The 21,676-nt window shown below is 48.5% G+C and overlaps 1 protein-coding gene and 1 long non-coding RNA gene across 2 annotated transcripts in view; one reads left to right on the top strand and one right to left on the bottom strand.

The window, feature by feature from the left end:
- The window catches only part of TRPC7 (transient receptor potential cation channel subfamily C member 7), a 125,171-nt gene extending 106,332 nt beyond the window's left edge, over positions 1-18,839 (top strand). The window contains exons 7-11 of the mRNA XM_059060579.2: positions 2,509-2,704; positions 7,919-8,140; positions 8,786-8,866; positions 15,882-15,957; positions 17,931-18,839. Coding sequence (XP_058916562.2) covers positions 2,509-2,704; positions 7,919-8,140; positions 8,786-8,866; positions 15,882-15,957; positions 17,931-18,100 — 745 coding nt within the window. The 3' untranslated portion in view covers positions 18,101-18,839. The remainder of the gene's footprint in view (positions 1-2,508; positions 2,705-7,918; positions 8,141-8,785; positions 8,867-15,881; positions 15,958-17,930) is intronic.
- Positions 17,397-19,340, bottom strand: LOC131754680 (uncharacterized). The gene is made up of 3 exons (XR_009335310.2): positions 19,259-19,340; positions 18,812-18,899; positions 17,397-17,515 (listed from the first exon to the last, which is right to left on the bottom strand). It is a non-coding gene; the product is annotated as an uncharacterized lncRNA (long non-coding RNA).
- Between the last annotated feature and the right edge of the window lie 2,336 nt (positions 19,341-21,676).

Raw genomic sequence — 21,676 nt, 5'->3', positions numbered from 1 at the left:
ACTTAGAAGAGTTTGTTAAAAAGGCATAGTTTGGCTAAGATCCCTTCCTGCCCAGCCTGATGCAGAGGATTATTGCTATGGAGGCGGGTTACTTCCACTCAGGCAATCCCAGTGAGTCTGGGCCACTTGTAATTAGATTCTCCTGGAGGTCATGACCAAATTCAAGTCCAGAGGTGAATCCTGAAGCTATAGAATAGAAATGAAACGGGTGTGAAGATTGTCTGACACCCAGACAACAGACTGAACAGATCAGCATTCCAAGCCTTGGGGGTAGAGGTGGGGTATTAGAGGAGGGGCACAGGCATAGGTTTAGGGAACTGTAAATATTCTTCTTTTACTGGAACACATACCGCTTAGTGGGCTGGCTCTGTCCCCTCCAGATTATTAACACAGAATGCCTAAGGGAAGGCACCAGGGATAAATCACAGCTTAGTAACAAAATTCATAGCAAGAAGCAAATGAGAACAAAACGCATGCCGAATCTAGGCCATTTTCCCTAATCAAAATGCAGAAGGTTTTCCCTGGATGTGTTCTAGAATTGCTTAGAATTGCTTGCTTCATTTATGTCAGCCAAAGGTTTGTGGGGTTTTCCAAGTTAAGAAAGGGAAAATGAATTTCTGTTAAATGTCCCTCAGTTGGATGTATTATCCACTTCTTAAGTTAGTTGTTCCTGGTAAGTACATTATCCTGCACCAGTACCCGTCTGCCCAGCCCCTCCCTTGGGCAGCGTGTCCTCTAGTTTTCAGCTGACCCTGCTAGGAAGGGACCAAGTGTCAGAGAAATCATGTCCTGCCATCTCCTTTCAGTTTTGATTTGGAGCTCATTCAGTGATTTTAGATTCTCTCTGCCACTGTTCCCTTCCACTAGGGTTTATATAAATGAAAGATTGCTTCTTAATGGAAGGCAATATCTGCAGTGAATCATGCCCACACATGGAATGGCATCTTTTGCACACAAAATGGATGCTGCATCTCAACTGAGGAAACAGTTTTCCCCCTTTCTCAGAAAAGCATCAGGATCTGGAGCTCTAAAGTAACAGCTCGATACCCAGCAGTCTTTATTTCTAAACCCCTAACTAAATTCCTTCTTACTAAAACTAAGATAAATTAAATATTCCAAACTCACAGATTTAAAAGAAAACAAAAACAAATAATGACAACAAAAACTCAGTTCAGTGTTCAGACTCTGACATGCATGCACAGGGAATGAGCAAACAGCTGGCTAGACACACACACACATACACACACACACACACACACATACACACGTACTCTCTCTCACACAGGAGAGCTGAAAATTCATGCAAGTCAGTGCTGGACTTTTAGCCAAAGTGACAAGTACTAGTATTTTTGTACATCTTGTCAAATAAATACCAATCCTTAAAAAACGCTGATTTTTTTCCCCCGAGATCTAGCTAATCCTGGCCATTTGTGGGTAAGTGCTAAAATCTGAAATGTTAAAGAGAAAAAAGAAAGTGCTTTCTCATAATAGGACCCAAACTCTGGATGCAAACTAAAAGACCTGCACTTAACCATTCAGATATTATCACACACAGGCATGTTCTAAACCACCCAACCCAAATCCAGCTTTCTAATTGAATTCTGTGTCACAAGCCTGATATAGGGTCAGAGCCACAAAGTATAGATTGTGAAATGTGCTTGGACCTTACTCTTAAAACCAGTGTATTTGGTAACTTGATAATCTCAAGTGTCAAAGAGCAGTGTCCTAAAAGCCAGCTCTTCCCTGGGCAGCCCTTACAGTACGTGCAGTGTCTACCTTGAGTGAGCTGCAGGGTGAGGTTTGGGCAGTTACCTGGTGAATGTGATCAACATGGACACATCAGACGCATCACTCTCATTCCTGAAAATTCATCCCCAGTTTAGAGCACCCGATATGTGGCTGGCTTCACTACCCAGAGCCAGGATGTGCCAGCTGAGTGCTCCTGGGAAAGGCACGGAAGGCTCTGAGTGTCAGTACTTCCATCTGTCAAATGGAGGGAATAAGCCAGCCCACCACAGAGGTGGTCACGGGGCTTAAGCACGCTGCCCTGTGTCAAATGCCCAGCCAGCCCCAGTCGCCAATGATGCTGGCTCCATTAGCGAACACCATCCTCTTCCCTCTCCTGTGGGGCTGGGTAGGCTGAGAAGAGACACTCAAGAGACTACTGAAGGAAGAGTGTGCTTTCTGAAGCTAATAACCTACAAGGACAAACATTTGCCCTGGTGGTTAATTTTAAATGTTTTAAGTAATTGCAACAAGATAAAAACTGATGCTGCAGCCAAGAGTCCCAATAAAAGGGTTGAATGGAAAAGCAAGAGTCTACCCTTTACAATGTTCTTTCAAAGTCTTCTTAGAAACCTGAATATCTCATGACTTCAGAGTACAGATACCAGCTAGCAGCCCCAGCCCTACTCCAGGGTAACCACTGATGTCTGGGTAGTGGCAACTCTCCTGTGAGAAGTGCCAGCAGATGCAAACTGCCTGAGAGGACTGTCTGTTTCCTTGTAGGGTTGAAGAAAGCTTCAAAACCTTATTCTGGTCCATCTTTGGCTTGTCTGAAGTGATCTCGGTGGTGCTGAAATATGACCACAAATTCATCGAGAACATTGGCTATGTTCTCTACGGTGTTTATAACGTCACCATGGTGGTCGTGCTGCTCAACATGCTAATAGCCATGATCAACAACTCGTATCAGGAAATTGAGGTAAGACCGGTTAATTGAAAATGCTCTCTCTCCCTGGGTTTAATTTGCATCGCTGTTTTCAGCAATGAGGGTAATGACGTCAGAAGCTCGTGTGTTATTAAATGTGAAGCCAGAACAGCAAACAACAGACATTTTCCTTGGATCGCTCCAAGACACTTCCAGTCAACCTGCCATGACACACGGCAGGCACCATGCATGCAATGGCCCAATGAGGGCAGAAAGAAACAGGGTCACGAATCTTTCCTCTTTTACATGTGTCCCCTCAGGACAGCATGCAGGTGACCCATGGCAAATGGGAATGACTGTTTCTTTTACCCTACGTTCACTTCTGCCTCTCCAGAGTTATTTATTAAGTACCTACTGTATGCCAAGCCTGGGCTAGGCACTGGTGATACAGAGATGACCAAGACACGATCTCTGCCCTTGAAGAGATTCTCACTCAGTCCAGTGAGAGAAAACAGATACATCAATCAACAAATTATGGTGCAATGGGGCTAGCGCACCCAGAGAAGTCCTAGAAGGTGTAGGAGGTGCAGAATAGAGAGAGTGCGTGATGATGGGGGCGCCGAAGCTTGCAGGTGTGATACTTGAAGGCCGTTCAAAGACTGATTTTGCTAGACAGACAAAAGAGTCAAGACAGTATATCAGGAAGCAATTTATCAAAATCTAAAATGCACAACCCGTGAACTATTGATTGCAGCCTTGTTTGGAACAGCAAGAAATGAAAAACAAACTAAATGAGCATTACTAGGAATCCAGTTAAATAGATTATGATGGATCTGAACAGTGGGAAACTGTGCAGCTTTTAAAAAGGATGAGGACTTTCTCTATATTCTGATGTGGAAAGACCTCCAGTTATAATGGTAAGTAGAGAAAAGGCAAGTTGCAGAACAATGTATATATTGTACTCTCTGTAGAGAGGAAGAAAAAGGAACATGTATTCCTTTTTGATCATATAATCATTTGAAAAAGAAAAATAACCTGAAAGGGTGCACAAGAAGAGCACAGCAAGGGGTGCCTGTTGAGAGGTAGGGGTTAGAGGTCATGGTGGGTGTACAGGCTTTCTCTTTATATGCTCTTATGCTTAGAAATCATGTCATTGTGCTACCTATTAAAAGTCAAATAAATAAATGCAACATTAAAACAAAATAAAATGCACTGACCCTTTGACTCAGCAAATCCATGCAGAAATATGATTTTACATAGATGTTCATTAAAAGAAAAACTTGGAAATACCCCATCAACATAGGAATATTTAAATAAACTGATATAGCACAGACTTTAAAATACTGTTTATAAACAATGAGAAAGACTTTTTTATGCTGACAGAGCAAATCTCTATGATATTGTTAAGTGAAAAAATGCAAGCTGTAGAAAAACATCCATAGGCAAATCTCATGTACGTAATAATACAAATGTACAGATACAGAAAGCAAAGGTAGAAAAAGGGTATCCTCTGGGGAAGGGAGTGAAACAAGAAAGGAGATTTGAAAGGACTTTCACGTTTGCTTGGTATACCTCTGTACTTAAGTTTTTTATAAGAAACAATTACCTGTGTATAGAAAAAAATTAAGACTTCCATGTATTTGTTTGCTAGGGCTCCCACAACAAAATATCACAGACTGGGTGGCTTAAATAACAAAGTTATTTTCTCACAGTTCTGGAGCCTAGAAGTCCAAGATCAAGGTACTGGCAGGACTGGTTTCTTCTGAGACCTCTCTCCTTGGCCTGCCGATGACTGCCTTCTTGCTGTGTCCGCACAGGGCCCTTCCTCTGTGTACCTCTTCCTCTCCTTATGATGACACCAGTCATATTGGATTAGGGCCCCACCCTTACAGCCTCGTTTAACCTTAATTACCTCTTTAAAGGCCCTCTCTCCAAATATAATCACACTCTAAGATACTTGTGGTCAGGGCTTCAACATATGAATTTTAGGGGAAAGCTTTGGTCCATAAAATCCCTCAAAAAAAGAGTATTCTAAACCATTGGAACAGCATGTACCAAGGCAGGGAGGGATAAAACAATGTGGTATACTCAGCACTGAGCTGCAAGACTGTAGACCGAGCAGGAAAAAGAGGTAAGAGGAGAGAGGAAGAGGTGAGCCAGTGTGAAGCCTTAGTCTTAGCCCGCAGCCTCACCACCCTGCCACCCCGCCACCTACAGGAAAACACAACACTGTGTCAGCAAACAAACAAATATATATATATATACGTGTATATATATGTGTATATATATATATATATACACACATATATATACACGTATATATATATATATTTAAGTGTTTTACAGACTTGGTCACCTATGTGGATAATGAGCTGTTGCTAACTAACCCTCCCTGCCCTCCTGGGCCTCAGCTTCCCCACGTGTAAGAGAAACCAGATGGTCCCTGGAACACATGCGTCTCTGGAGCACTCGCCCCAGGTGTTCTGCCCCATCCTATCGAGCACACTGTGCATTGGTCCAAATGAACATAACGTGGGAAGTCACGTGATTAGCATGAGTGATGCCCACTAGTTTGGGGCAGGAGTGAGCAAGCCCACGGCTCATGACGTCAAGTTATCCACCACAGGGCGGTGCCAGGAGACAGAGAGAGCCCACTGCGGCCCACTGGGTGCTGGGCTTCTCCTTGTGTGGTGACAGCAAATGTCCTCACCGTCTTATTGGTGATTCGTGTACGAGGACCCTGAGATCGGCTGCCGGGACGTGCCCAGTGTTCACGGTCACGATGAAACTTAATGAAGTACGTATTTGTAAGTTCTTACAGGAGAACACTTATTTATTCAACAGATCTTGAGCACCTACGTCCGAATCCATGGACCTGCCTGCCTCTGAGCCTGCCACGCCCCACCGCCCCCATTGCCCTCCTGTAGGCAGACAGGCCTTCTCCCCCTGAGCAGCCCCAGCCATGTGCCCTGGCCCCCTGCCCTCTCCCCTCCTTGGGATCAGCCACTGCACATTAGCCCTCCCCACCTACATCCTCACCCTCTCCCCCTCTCTAGCTAATCCTGCCTATCAGCATTTAAATGCATCTCTTGATCTCTTTTTAAAAAATAAATTTATTTATTTATTTATTTTTGGCTGCGTTGGGTCTTCGTTGCTGCTCATGGGCTTTCTCTAGTTGCGGTGAGCAGGGCCTACTCTGTTCCAGTGCTCAGGCTTCTCATTGCAGTGGCTTCTCTTGTTGCGGAGCATGGGCTCTAGGCACGCAGGCTTCAGTAGTTGTGGCACGGGGGCTCAGTAGTTGTGGCTCACGGGCCCTAGAGCACAGGCTCAGTAGTTGTGGCGCACGGGCTTCATTGCTCCGTGGCATGTGGGATCTTCCCGGGCCAGGGCTCAAACCAGTGTCCCCTGCATTAGCAGGTGGATTCTTGACCACTGCGCCACCAGGGAAGTCCCATCTCTTGATCTTTAAAAAAAAAAAAAAAAAAAAGTAACTACAAACAATCCTCCTTCCATTTCACTTTCCAGCTCTGAACCTCTTGTCTCCTGCTCTTTACTGCCTAGGAAGAGTTGTTTACACTTCTCACTGCCTCTCCACTAATTAACTGCTACTCTTCTCCACCCCAGCCCACCGGCACTTGACCTGGTTGAGAACTACTCACCCCTTGGATCTCAGCTCAAATGCTAGCCCTTGGGGCAGCCTTCCCTGACCCCCAAGGGCATGACCCCCAGTACCCAGCACCTCCCCCAGCTCTTAGCCCAGCTGTAGATACAAAGAGCTGATGAGTTAACATACTCGTGTCATTGGCCAGGCTGCGTGTCCCAGGAGGGCAGGATTGCCATCCCCAGTACCTACTTAGCACAGGCCAGGCACACAGTAGGTGAGCGCTAGGTGGGCACATAGTAGGAGGTTTGCTGAGTGACTGAAGGTTGAACATCAGGCAATGTAGTAAGCTATGGAGATACAAATAATACTTACAGAGGGTTTACTAAGTACCTGACATTGTTTTTCCTGCATTAACTTCTTTAACTCCCACAAGAGCCTATGAGGTAGGTATTATTATCCTCATTTTACAGATGAGGAAACTCAGGCCCAGAGCAGCTAAGTCACCTGCCATGGTTACACAGCTAGGAAGGAACAGAGGCAGGGTTTGAACCCAGCCAGGCTTCGGAGCCTGTGCTCTCTCCACTGCATCACCCTTCCTCTCAGGTCGGCAGTCCCTCCCACACCTCTCTGCTATACAGCCGAGACCAGGAATGACCCCTGCCCTCAAAAAGCTTCCAGACTAAATGACCTGTAAAGCATGTCCCCATAGAGCAGGCCAGGTGCTGATGGGGTCTCAGTAAAAGCAAGCCTGCTGGTAATGACCTTATACTCTCCTGGCACATCCTAGCAGCCTCACGTGGGCCCCTGCTGGGCTCACAGCCCCTTGAAGTGTAGCTCCGGCCTGTGGGGAGAAAAGCCCACTGCTCACAGAGCACATATTCAGTGCTGACCTCAGGGCTATGGGAAGCAGGCTATCACCATGAGCAGAGGAGCAAGCCCAAGACCACTGCCTACATCACACAGCTAGTAAGGGTCTAGCTGATTCCAAACCCCACGCCTCCTTCCTGGCCTCAGACTACCTCCTAGGACAGGGGCCCAAGGAGCCTCCCTACAGAAAACACACAACTGCTACCTCTCAGGGGGGCCCACTCAGCATTTCTGGCATTGCCACCAACTCAGAAGTAACAGATCTGGGCTTTAAATCTACCACCACCACCACTAGGGAAGAGGGCGTGGCCAGACTACCTCCTGCCAGCTCATCAGGTTTGCTCCCCTTGAATTACATACACTAAACTTCTTATCATCATTTGGCAGCACTCTGACCAATGAGAAATACACTTTCTAATAGGAAACACATGATGGTGTCTGATATGGTAGCCACGAACCACATGTACTGAGCACTCGAAATGTGGCCAGTCCAAATTGAGATGTGCTATGAGTGTAGAATACATGCCAATTTCGAGGACTCGGTATGCCAAGAAAATCTGAGCTATCTCATAAACCATTTTTATAATGATTACATGTTGAAATGATAACATTTTGGATCTATCAGATTAAATAAAAAACATCACTGACATTAATTTCACTTGTTTCATTTTACTTTTTATAATGTGGCTCTTAGAAAATTTAAATGCCCTTGTGTGGTTCTCCTTTGCGGCTGACGTTATGTGTCTGTTGGATAGCACTGCCTCTGATGGTGTGCTGTTATTTTCCTTGCCTCACAGGAGGATGCAGATGTGGAGTGGAAGTTTGCCCGAGCAAAGCTCTGGCTGTCTTATTTTGATGAAGGAAGAACTCTACCTGCTCCTTTTAATCTAGTGCCAAGTCCTAAATCATTTTATTATCTCATAATGAGAATCAAGATGTGCCTCATAAAACTCTGCAAATCTAAGGCCAAAAGCTGTGAAAATGACCTTGAAATGGGCATGCTGAATTCTAAATTCAGGGTAGGTAGCGTGGGACTTATGGGGCTAGAGAGGCAGCAGCAGGGGGAGGGGGAGCTGTGTGTGTTTGGTTCAGATGGTGCCCCTGATACAAGGGAAGTCAGGAGCCCGGAGGGACCCCGTGCTTTTCAGAATCAGCCAACACATCAGCAAAGCTACAGTATCAGCAGGGACAGCCGGCCGGCAGTAGTGACCCTCCTCCTGCAGGCTGAGCCGGGACCCCACTGAGGGACTCCTTATCGGACTCGGAAGCAGATTAGCTCTTCCCAGAAAGTATCTGGATTATGATGTCTGGGAAGAAAGGTTCCCTGCCCATTATCTCTCCCTCCTGGAGATTCTCAATTATTAGCATATTAAAATCTCTGGGGAGTCTTGGAGGAAGGACACCCACATCACTTTAACTGAGTGCTTTCCAAACAAAGCTGACCAAACAATAATTTTAACCCACTGACATCCTACAGAATTAGAGGCCCCCAGGAACATGTTCTAGAAAGCCAAACAGCAGTGGGTATGGTGACCTCCTGAGGTCCCTTATTTTAGAGACAGCCCCGTATGCAGGTCCTGTTCGAGTCCTAGCATGTATGTATGTACAATCATGTATCATGTATTATGTTTTATATATTATGTATTTTCTATTTTTTTTCCCAGAAGACTCGCTACCAGGCTGGCATGAGGAATTCTGAAAACCTGACAGCAAATAACACTTACAGCAAGCCCACCAGATATCAGGTAACCACCCCTTTCCCAGGTATGGGCAGAAGTGGACTCCGTTAAGACACCGATTTGGTCACATGGCTGTGTCACTCCCCCCAGAACACAGCTTCACTCCTTCCTTCATTCGACAAATATTTATTGAGTGCCTACTGTATGCCAGGCACCATGCTGCTTCCTGGGGATACAGACATGGTTCCGATCTTACTGGTGCTTCCAGTCCATAGAGGGAGAGACGCAATGAGCAAGTAAACACACAAATAAATATGTAACTTCAAATTGATAAAAGTGCCAAGAAGAAAACAATCAGATGTTAAAATGGAGAAAAGTAGGGAGCCCCTGCTTAGATATGGCTGTCAGAGGATGTATCTTCAAGGAGAGGACAGTTAGCTAAAACCTCAGAGATGAGAAGGAGGCAGCCATGTAGGGCCTTTCAGGCAGAGGAAGAGCATCAGCAAAAGCCAGAGGGGAGAAGACTGGTGGGTCCAGAGCAGGTAGAGCTCTGAGTAGGGGAGAGGGGAAGGCGATGAGGTCGGAGTTGATATCGGGACCGGAGCAAGGTCAGGAGGTGGATTTTACTCTGATGTACCTAGGAAGGCAATGGGAGGAGTTTAACTTGGGGGAGGGAGAAGATGATAAAATTTTATTTATGCTTTAAGAAGACTACTTAACTGCTATAATGAGAAGAGACCGGTGAGGACAAGAGTGGAAGTAGGGAGACTAGTGAGGAGGATGTGACAGTCATCCAGGTACAAGGAATGGTGACTTGGAGTGTGAGAAGGGTGAGGGAGAAAAACTGACCAACTCAATATACGTTTGGGATACATCGCCAAAGGGACGTGATGCAAACCAGCGGGCATGGGGTAGGGAGATGCAGCATGCAGGATGGCTCCCAGGGATCTGTCTTAAGCAACCAGGTGGATATTGATGTCTTCGGTAAGCACCTGACCTTAGCCTGCCAGCCAGCAAAGTCTGTTGCTATAAAAATTAGGAGAACTTTTATGCTTACAGATCTTGCTTTGCTTTTGGAAATTAATGCAAAATCTCTGTATCTGTTTGCATCAGCCAGTGAGAAATGGTTATTACAGGTTATTGATTATAAAAGTGCAGGCCATTCTTTTCTTGCTTTCCCACTCCCAATGACCAGCAGTTTTACCCAAGCTGACCATTTCCTATCAGATGTAAATCGGAAGCTGTCCTGAGTGTTCCTTCAGGCCAAGGTGATATGACCCTGGTGCCACCATCCCCGAGGGAGCCATTATAGACTTAGCATCTTCCAGACACAGGTCTCTAATTGAATCTCCATCCATATTTCAGAAGCTAGCTGTGCAGTTAGGAGGAGTTAAGTGTACAATTAAGAAACAGCTCATCCCTCGTAGTACTTAGAGTTTTATCAGATGACATGGGCTAAAAATTGGCAAAAGGCAAGTCTTGTCTTTAATTGTGCACAACATTGGACCTGACCGGTTTGATCTGCTTTGATTTATTTTACAGGACAAATCCTTTGGTCAGGGGAAGGATTTTTATTTCTTAGCTTCTCAGAGAGAAGTAGAGATTATCGGTGCCACAGAAAAGATAGAAAACCCTAACAGGGGCTTCCCTGGTGGCGCAGTGGTTGAGAATCCGCCTGCCAATGCAGGGGACACAGGTTCGAGACCTGGTCTGGGAAGATCCCACATGCCACGGAGCAACTAAGCCCGCGAGCCACAACTACTGAGCCTGAGCTCAAGAACCCGCGAGCCACAACTACTGAGACCATGAGCCACAAATACTGAGCCCTGCGCCTAGAGCCCATGCTCCCCAACAAGAGAAGCCACCACAATAAGAAGCCTGCACACCTCAACTAGAGAAAGCCCGCGTGCAGCAATGAAGACCCAATGTAGCCAAAAATTTTAAAAATAAATTATTAAAAAAAAAAAAAACAGAAAGGAAAACCCTAAGGGCTGAGGGCGAGATCTCTCCTGGGCTTTGAGCAGAATCAGCAGCTGACATCAAGGAAGGCAGCTGATGTGGTGAATGTCTATGCCCAGGATGAAGCCTTTGTGAACGAGGCAGTGTCCCACAGCAGTTTTGAGCAATCCCATTTCTGTCTTTCATCATCACTGGCTGAGTCCCTGCAGCCTTCATTCTCCCGGAGAGCTTCCTGCTGTGATTACACAGATTAGCCGGTTTGCAGCTTCAGGCTACTGATGGCCTGGGAAAGCAGGCTCACCCTGTATTTTGTGAATCCAGCAAGAAAAGCCTGGGGCGACTTATTCAAATTGTTGTCACCAGAAAGAAGACAGAAAAACTGGGCCACTGGGCGTCAGAGGGAGAGGGCTGAGAGGACAGTGGATGGAGCAGAAAACATCTTTTGCATTTGTACACCGCACCTTGCTCAGTCCTTCCAGGTCAAGTCTGGGCATCTTCCTGAGCTATCATCTGCTCAAGTAGGAGTGAACGTTGAGTGGACACAAACAGGCAATCTGGAGCAGACTAGACACTAGGGCATGTGAGAGAGGCAGGATCTGTAACCCCCACTGAACAGCTGAGGGAATGCAGCCTTCGTGGCAAAGGTCACGCAGACAGTTGAAGTGAGATCTGTCTGACTCAGAAGGGCACCCCTCTTGCACCCCATCACGCTGCCAGGGCACTGGCCCCTTACTCCTCTTCACAGTGTCGGAACCTGCCCTGTCTGTGTCTGACAGCCACTGGGAAGAGCGCTGTCTGAGCCTGTGGGGAGGAAGCTAGGAACGGAAGGTGCTTTTGCTATCACGGGGCAGCAACGGGTACAGAACGGAGGATTTGGGCAGGGATCTAAAAATGGCTCAGCCGATTTCTTGGGCCCACTGCTGGCCTTCCACACTGTATTGCTTTCCTTTCAAAGCAACTTCCCAAAGTGCCAAAAATGTGGGGAACCCAGTTCACGCCCTCTTTCTTACCATCCAGGCTGCACCCACAGCCTTCATCTCTCGGAGCACTTATGCTGTCAGCCTCTCAATGTCGAGGTTCTGAGACATTCTGGAGCGATCCGGATAAGATAAAAGCCCAGTCTTTGATACACGTGTAGTTGTTAAGCTTGTTTCCTTTGTGTCTCTAGTGGATCTGCTTGATTGCTCCACCTTAGCAGGTTGGGTGTTTATTTCAAGCTTGCCATTCCTTCAACTTTTTAGGGCTCTCTGTTATAAGGGAAGGCAGTTCCTCCAAACTTCAGAGGCTCTCTGTGCTTTGCTTTTCTTAGGCTTCCAAGGGTCTGAATTGGAATTTTTCACAAAATTGCTTCCTTGCTTTTGTAATTTTTTTTTTTTTTTTCCAAATCTGGGCCCTGTGGACATGAGAACAAACAATGGAAGAAAACCGTGATACCAGCAAAATGGCCAAAGTGTGCTTCCTATCAAAGCTACCCTTGACCTGTTCCAAGATCTGGCATGTCCACCTGTTGGGGTGTGTACAGACTTCATATACTCAGTCTCTGAGGATACATTTCATTCATGGGCAAAGCAGACAAGCTGCATCACAAGCGAACCGTAGAATCTAGGCACAGCCCATCACTGAAATAAGCCCCAACTTCTATGATGCAATCCCTTCCCCAAAGCCCAGTGGGGAGTCCTCTTTTTTGCCTTCTAGATGACCTTTTCTGTAGAGATTAAAGCCAACAGGATAGACAGCTTGCCAACGCTGATTTCTTCCATTCTGGGGTCTGATAAACCCCAGTTTAACAAATGACTTGTCCTGTGATCCATTTCGTCCATTCTCTTCCAAATGTTCCTCAATTTCTCTGTTCCTAGGTGGCAGCATTGCTTTCCTCTGGATGCTGCTTGGTTTGCCGTGTTCAGCACGTGTATTCTCTTCCTGTCTCTGTCCTCAGCTGCCCTGGCTGCACAGAGCAGTCCCTTCCATTCCCTCCTCACCAGCAGCAGCCAGAGGCCACCTGGCTCTTGGAGTCTGGGCAGGGGAACTGTGTGCCTCCCAGCCTGGATGTGGGTCTCAGTGTCACAACCATTCTTACCCATCGGGCACCTCAGTATTAGTTATTTTTCCTGAGTAAGATCACTGAATATACTCATCTCCAGTACTTGCTAAATGCCTCAGGGAAAAGTGAGCCAAGTTGGCACTGACAAGGAAGGGTGTGTTAATTTGGGGAAAGTTTATTATCTCCGTGAAGTGAAAACTCTATGGAAGATGGCCAGGAAGGGTCACAAACTCATCACAGAGGACCATGCTTTTCCTCCACATAGTGAAGTAGGGGAGGCTTTTGACGTCCATCTTTTCTGCAAACAGAGATCCTCTGTAGCATCCACATTAAGAGAACTTTGGTCATTTTCTAACCATTTCAGACTTGCTAGGGACAAGACTGGCATCTTGCTCCCACAGATCCCAAGTGGTCTAACATGCATATGCCAGAGGGGGGGGCTAGGTCCTCATCAGAGCATGAAGTCTCTAAGCAACCAACAGGTGGTCACACTGTTCTCCCTTAAGTTACATGTCGCTCCTGGGAATGAACCGGGGTGTGGAGGAGGGTCCCTGCATGTCTGCCATGCTCACGCGATTCTGCTTCCACATTAAACCTCTAAAATCCTAATCTGTGGTGAGAGGCTTAAAAGCAAACCCTTGCTGCTCTCCCCTTAGAGCTGCAGGTCTGCAGAAACCACAGCTCAGATCAAGCATGCCAGGGTTCAAGAGCAAGCCTCGGGCATTTAGGACAATGACATACCAGTGACCCTCTTCTGCGGGCTAACAATCCATCCTCTGAAATCTAGCTGAGGCTTCTTCTTGCATAAAAGACTTTGTGCTTTGTAAAGGACAGATTGGTACCCAGAAGTGGTCCAAGCCCCCTGTGACCAACAGGAGCCAGTTTCCTGTATCTCAACTCCAAAACCATCGTGCACTTAACCTTTTTCTGAAGCTTGGACGAAGCCCCAGCTTTGGTTTCCATTTTGGTTAAATCCCAGATCTGCCACTTTCTGGCTGTGTGACCCTGGAGAAGTCACCTCGCTCTCTGAGCCTCAGTGACATCATCTGTAAATGGAGACGACAACCCCCATCTCGATACCTGGTTTCTGGGAGGATTCCATGAGGTCATTTTGTCAAGGAGGATAACACAACTCCTGGGCTGCAGGAAGTACTCAACAAACTTGTCTTAATAATAAACACATACTATGAAATCTTTTAAAGTCATCAGTTTAATCACGTTGCACTAAAACACAATGTGCACATGAAGCCAGGAGGAGGACAGCTGCTGCCGTAGCTATGAAAGGATTCGCTCAGCCCCATCACAGAAAAGGGAGCTCTCCACTTCCATGCTCTGGCTTATAATTTTACATCGTAAATATACAGTCTGTTTAATTCATGGATCCAGAAATGGAAGGACCTCTAATTCTTGACGTTTTCCTTTAAAAAGGCAACAAACTTTAACTAGATCCCTTTGTCTTATGTCAGCCTGAAAGTTTGCGGTAGAATACTTCCGAATTTCTTATTCAGTAAGAATGTCAGATACTTGGGTATCTGGTTCGTTGGGGTCTTTCCCCCATGAGAACTGGTTCAGGACAAGGTTTATTTTGTTTTGTTTTTCCAATTCAAAGTGAAAAGAGCATCACTGAGTCCCACAAAAGGCACAGGTTCTTAAAACTTAGGTAACCTGCCTTATTGACTACGAGAACATCAGTGAGAAATCTAGCGTTGCAGTTTAACCACCAACAGGACAAGACCCAGGCCTCTCACAGAAGGAGCACAGTGTGAAGGCAACTCGCTAAGGAACCGTTCAGCCTGGAATTAGATCACGACACAAACCACAGAGCCAAGCGGACCACCAGCAGGGCCTGAGGAGGGGCAGAGGTGACCCACACGAGCTGGCTCAGAGCTCAGTGTCCCGGGACACTGAATCGTGGAATCACAGGGCTGGAGACGCCTCCTTGGCAAGGCTGTCACCATTAAAGGCCCTGAGGGAACCACCAGTTGGTGATAATAATGAGATCAATCCTCCAGCTCTCTGCATCCCGGCAGCTCACTTCTCTTCTACTTGCAAGAAGCTTTTCCTGAGCCCAGGTAGTGAGAGAGAACTTAGCCACCTGCTTGACCTCACACAGCAAAGCTGGGGACAGAATTCGGGGCCCTTCAACCTAGCAAATGCCACCTCTGTCCCCTCGGTCCTCAGAGCGAGCGGGCAAGCCGGTCACCAGAAGGGATGCCGAGGAGCAGGGAATCCCCCCCTTCACGTGGCTGCTTGGCTCCTACAGATGCAGAAGGCTCGGCCACCGGAACATTTTTAAATCTTGCGATATCGCAGTAACCCTGGAACGACTTAGCTGGCAAAATCCAAAGTTCACCGCCTGCGGTCTTTCTTACACTTGGCTCTATTCTTGGTGGCTCCTTAACTGTTTGTTCCTGCCTCCTTGGCTTATAGAATCTGCATAATAAGTGGGACCTCCAGCGTGACTCGACAGTATGACAGTGTCGGGTGTGTGGTGAGACTTCAGGGAAACGGTATCTTGGCCAACGCTCCCAAGGCTGTATCTGTCTCTGCCTCTGGTAGGAATTTTCCAAAGTACAGCGGACTGGTCCTCCGTGCCTGGTCCTGACTGTGGGCTGAGCGAACCTCCTCTCCTGCCCAGCAGCTTGACGGAGGCAGCTCCGGCGGGGCTGGCCTGCTAAGATTTCCTTACTGCCCCGTAATCGCATCAGTTGTCGAAATACAAGAAAGTGTTTCAGAGCTCAGGCCCCGAGAAGAGGGCATGATGGGCTGAGGTCACAAAGCCCAGGGTAGAGGCAGGCCTAGGACCCTCAAGCAGTGCCCGTGGATCTCAGGTGATTCTGTCTCTCTCCGTGGCTGGGCCTTCTGCCACTGAGAGCACCCTGTTTGCACATCCCAGGCTCAGGTGGTATTGAATCCAGAGGTACTGGAACCTTCCCCACTAGGCAGGGCACCCCTCGAAAGCGAGGCATCAGACAAGGGAGGATCCCCAGTGCTGAGAGGCGCTCTGCAGGAGGGAAGGCACTCACACCTACAGCACACGAGCTGGGCTGGTTTGATCCCTTCCTTGTGTTCACATTTCAGAAAATCATGAAACGGCTCATAAAAAGATATGTCCTGAAGGCCCAGGTGGATAGAGAAAATGACGAAGTCAATGAAGGTAAGCGATTGGATCCACTTGCCATAGGGCGGAAGCCAGACGTGGTCTCACCAGGCTAAAGTCAAGGTGTTGGCGGCGGGGCTACGTCCCTGTCTGGAGGCCCCGGGGTGGCTCGTTGGGCTGTTGGCAGAATTCAGGTCCACGGAGTTGTAGGACTGGGGTCTCTGTCCCCTGGCTGACCATCAGCTGGGGCTGCCCTTAGCTCTGACCTTAAAGCCGCCCCCCAGTCTTTGCGTGTAGCGCTTCCATCTCAGCACCAGCAACAGGGCGTGGAGCCCCGCGCACACAGTTGTTCTGCCTCGGGCAGTCACAGCTGCTGTGAGTCGGCCTCACGTCCCTGGAGCTCAGGATGGCCCCGGCCCCGAACTCTTCATCCCCCGAGCACACACACACAGACAGCAGCAGGCTGTACACCTCTTTCAGATTCTGCGGCAGCCCAGGTTCTAGCTAGCTCTGTCCTGTCTAACTTCCTGGCTCTCAGAAGCTACCAACCAGCAGTTTCTCAAAGAATCCCCCACCGATTAAAAATGCGGATCTAGAGCCCACCCAGACCTAATGAATCGGCATGGCCTGGGGGTCTGCATCGTGATAAGGGTGGCAGATGCACACTGAAGCTTGCAAACTACATTATTCTCCCTGTGTGGGTTTCCAGTCTATTTTAAGCAGTTACTCTTAAACGAAAAGCAAATTACCATACACCAGGTAATTAATCTTCACGAGACACCTGGGACAAGTATTTGCTACTTAGAAAGAGCCTCCTCCAGGAGTGAAGGTATGAAGTCTCTCCCTTGCCAGGGCCCCAGGAACCTCCCGAAAGAGCCTAGTCATTTAGTGACCCTCTGCTTCATCCTGGGACATCCACAGTGCAGCCTCAAGGTCAGCAATGACCGAATGACCCCAGGGCTGACACTGTCGAGAAGCCGAGCAGCAGTCCACCCACCCACCCCTACTGTTGGGTCTCGGATACAAAACTGCCGGGTGTCATGGCAGCCAGCTGCCCACAGTGTGTAACGTGATTGACAGGAATGTAACTGATTATAGAAGGTGGGGCTGCCCAGGTTCACGCCACTCGAATCACACCGGGAAACTGGGGCTCAGCGAAGCCCCCATGGAAAGAAAATAGGGGATGCATGCCTTTGTCCAAACTGGCCAGACTGTACCTTTAAGACCTCTGCATCTTCTGTGTATAAGGCATACTTAAAAAACAGGTATGGCTAATGTGACCCCAGGCAGTGGACTCCCACTTGAGCCAAGTCCAGTATCTCTCAAACCAGGAGAGAAACTTTCGACTCCCCTTTGTGGTTAATAAGAAGATTCCCACAGCCCAGGCCCATGTGGATTTCTAACCACATGGTTTGCTGTGGAAAGAAGTGGAAGACCCTACCTGTGGTCCCTTGCTAAAGAAAGAGGAGAAGGCAGGCCTACCGTGGTGCACCGGTGAGGAATGCTGCTTGTGTGGTCCGGACAGACCCTGCCTGCCCCTGCGGGGAGGCCTGGCTCCACAGCCGCAGTCGCTGTGCTGAGCTGATCCCCTCAGACACTTGGGAGTTTCTCCTCCCTGAGACGACAGAACAAAACATGGAGCATAATGAGAAAAAATTGTTTCCGTTAACAAGGGTGTTGCTTTGAGTCTTGAAATCTGCTTCTAGTGGCTCCAAAACCAGCATTCTAACAATCATGATAAAATAGGTGTTAGCAGTTCACAACCCTGATCTTGATTCTTCCATCTCCCTCAAACCCCTAATGGAGAGCGTAACCACGAATGGGAGGAGAGGGGTCTTAAGCAGATGAATGGTCCTTTGTCGGTAGAAGCTGAGTGGGATTTAGGTCAAAACAGAGCTCCCGTCCCCTCATTTCCACCGTTGGTGGGCTGGACCAGTAGCCTGACATTCTGAGGGAAGGATGCACGCCCCAAATGCCTATGGGATGAGCCCCTTGGGCTCATCTCACCGAAATCTCATCTGTCCTTGCAGGCGAACTGAAGGAAATCAAGCAAGATATCTCCAGCCTGCGCTATGAGCTCCTTGAAGAGAAATCTCAAGCTACCGGCGAGCTGGCAGACCTCATCCAACAGCTCAGTGAGAAGTTTGGAAAGAACTTAAACAAAGACCACCTGCGGGTGAACAAGGGCAAAGACATTTAACAGCCTGCATCGGCACCTGTGACTTCTACCAGCATTCCAAGGCCAGGTGGGATGCCCTGGCCACCAGCCCTGGTGGGGAGGGGCCTGGGCCACTCCTCTAGGACTCTTAAGGGGACCAACTGGCTCTGTCCTGACCAGCCTTGCTGACGTCTGCAGCCCAGTGGCCTGCCTGGACCCAGGACTGTTGTGAATCTAGGCTGTTGGGTGAGAAACTAGACCACAGGACGAGGGGAGGAAGTGCCCCCCCCGATGCATGTGACACCTTCAGTCCAGTCACAGTCACATATGTCCATGTGACCAATGCAGGAAAAGGCCATCTCGGATGCACACTCGTGCCCTCCCACTGCACACGGACTGCAGCACTGTCTGCATCCAGGAAGCCACCCTGATGGCTCCTGGCTCATGAGGCCATCATGCCTCATCCCATGCAGCCCTGCTCACTCCCTCCCTGCCACCCACATACATCCAAAGGAACTGGGAGGTGACCTGTGATCTATTCTTAAGTGCCAGATGAGAACACAGATAGCCTAATAGCAAAATCGCTCTATTTGTTTATATAAAAAAAAAGGTTTAAAAATCCTAAATCAAAAATTGTACTGTAGGTAGCACTGTTCAGAGAACAACAACAAAATCCAAATGATGTATTTTTACCTTTATTAAAATTATCTTGTATTTACTATTTTTACCTGAAATGGAAAGAAATAAAATTACCTCATGATAGCCTGGGGAGCCTCTGTGGATGCGCTGCCCTCCTGTTGTCCTGCGTCCTCTCTGGAGGTGGCCTTGGGCATCTGCTGCTCTGGGAGGAGAATAAGCAAGTGGGAGGGGGCAGGTACCGACCATGGGAGTCACGCAGCCAGGACCCCCACCTCCAAGCGTCTCCTCCTGTACCCAGACCTAGTGACCCCAACCTCCCCAAGGTCAGGAAGGAGGCAAAGGAAACGGTGAGGGAAGGGGAACATTTTCTCCCATCCCACCTCTCCCGCTCTCCCCCTGAGTGGCAGGGGAAGGGGAGCCTGATGAAAGGAGCCTAAAATCTTTCCAGCGGGGCCTAGGTGTGAGTAGGGAGAGCAGCCACCAGAGGGCGCCCCAGTCCCGAGCAACGCCCATTCTGAGCGGGGCTAGAGGAGATGCCACTGGGCCCCAAGGATCACTTACTAGTAACACCAGCGGCATGTGCTGAGTGAGCACTTGCTGTGTACCAGGCACTGTGCTGAGGGCTCTGCATGCATCAGTCCACTGAACCCTCACAGCAACCCTATGAGGAGGAAGAAGATCAGGTCACAAATTCAGATGTCTTGCAGACAACCTGGATGGGCCAAACAGGTGTGTGCGCGTGTACATGCGCGCATGTGAGTGTTTTCTATATGCATATGTATGAGGAGACTTGTGTTTTGTGATATGCAGTATATCTTTGGAGATAAAATTGTTTACTTAACTCTGCTCTAAGAAAAGTGCAGATCAACTGGGGTGATAAACAGAACTGAATCGGTCCCAGCATTGAGGTGGCAGGAAGTGGCCATGACAACCCAGACAGCCAGGCCCTACCTAAAGCGGGCATAGACACCAAGCCCAGCTAATTGTTGTCATAAGGAATGCAGGCCCAGTTTTGCCAAATCTTCCCCATTTCTAGGGTGAAAAAAGCCCACATTCGTTGGGCCTCGGCAGCGAAGATGGGTGACTGGAGAAGTTGCCCTGAAATGTGACTCCAGCAAGTTGCCCTGAGCACACCCGGTGCTCAACAAGAAGAAAGCAGAGGCGTCCGACAGGGATCGGGGGCACATGTATGTGCGGGGGCCTTACAGATGTAAAATCTGGTCCAGGAGTTTTTCACCTGGGGTCTATGTGAGGGTCCATGGATGGATTTCAAAGAACCTGCAAATGCTGAAGTGCCCATCAAATTGTGAGCTTGTCTTTGTGAGGGTGCGTTGTTATGGAGAGAATACCCGCAGCTTTTCTCAAATGCTCATCCATGCTCCACCCCCCACCCCCGAAAGCCTGCAGATGATACTGAATCCCTTCAGCAGAATTTCCCAAGTCCCTTGCTAAGTATCGGGGATGAGACACATATGTGTCCAGTGGGGGATAAATCAACTACTCTTCCCACAAAGCACATCAGCCTCCCTATCCAGGGGACAAATTACCAACACTTGTGGAAGATTTTCTTTCAGCTCCTTCACTTATCATCAGAATGCTAATAAACATTTCTAAGATGCATTATTCAATTTCCCTATCTGCCTTCTACCAGAGGCAGCTGGCAACCTTATTTTTCAAATCCTGGGGTGCCCTTTTCCTATCAAACCCAAGTCTCCAATTTGCCCCTTAAGGAGAGAAAGGAAAACAAGTCCCACTAAATAACTGAAAACTGGGAACGAAAACTAGCCGCACCCATTAGGCTCTGGCTCTGCCACATCTAGGGGGGTGACGGTAGTCCAGGCATGGATTCATGGCTGCCAGAGGGATGTAGAGGAGGGGAGGGACGTCTCTTTCATGGAAAGCTGTTGGAGAGGCCTTGGAACTGAGGGCTGGCAGAGCTGTCAGCCTGGAGTCGGGGGCAGGACTTAATGGTTTTCCAGGCACTGACAACCTCCCTCACTTTCTCCCATTTCCTTGGCTCCTGTGGAATTAGCCAGGCAGGAGAAGCAGTTCTTGGAGAGACGAAACAGGAGACAGAGGAATGGGGTCTGGGAAAGGCACAAGTACAGAGAGGGGGAAGAGAAAGGGCCCAGGCCCCCCCAGACTCACACTTCCCAGAGCACCCGATCCGTCCCCTTGCAGCCCTCTACGCCAACAGTCATTGTTTAGTCTGTAACTTTCGTGTATGCTTGTAACCTGTCTCCCAGCGCTTGTGGGGCTCCGGAGAGGCGGCCCTGTCCAGGTTTCTGGGTAACCAGTGGTTAAGCATCAAGGTCTCCAGAGACTTGTCACCTTCCGATGGTTCCTAGTAGGACCTGACAGATCCTAGCAACACATCCTGAGCAAAAACGCCCAATTAGTACCCAGAGCTATTTCTGAAGGAGGAGAGCTCACACAGTTGAGAAAGCACAGCCGGCCTCCTCTGCTCATCACAGAGCACCTCCCTCCATCACAAGGAGGCCCAGGAGACAAAACACTGGCCAAAGCAGCCCAGGCCGAAGGGGATTCCCTAACCTGGGTGTGACTCTGCAAATGTTCCTCCCAGTGGCCGCAGGCCTGGGAAGCCCGTGACAGACACCTCCAGGTCCGCTTGCTTCAGGGAGCCTGAGACACCTTGTCCCACTCAGGAGCTCAGCCTCCGTTATCTGGTTAAAAATAAGCGGGCTCACGGCCTGTCACTCCTGAAAGCACTCATTAATGCTTCTGTAAAGGGTAGAGCCTGAGGCTCTTGGGGGCTGACAGGAATTAGGAGTTTTGATCCCGCTGTGGCAGGGAGGCCACACCCCATTCTATGTTTATCCCATCCCTTCCTCTTATCCCTTGAAGGGTGATCTACAAGCGAGAAGGGACTCCAGGAGAAGCACGCGGACGTCAACCAGCACAGGCTGGTTAACCAGGCAGCAAAGCCCCTTCTGCCCTCTCTGCAGACACTGCAAGCCT

This window comes from Kogia breviceps, chromosome 4 (assembly GCF_026419965.1).
Source record: "Kogia breviceps isolate mKogBre1 chromosome 4, mKogBre1 haplotype 1, whole genome shotgun sequence".
Taxonomy (NCBI): domain Eukaryota; kingdom Metazoa; phylum Chordata; class Mammalia; order Artiodactyla; family Physeteridae; genus Kogia; species Kogia breviceps.
Note: the sequence above shows the minus strand (reverse complement) of the source record. Positions and strands in the feature narration are given on the sequence as shown.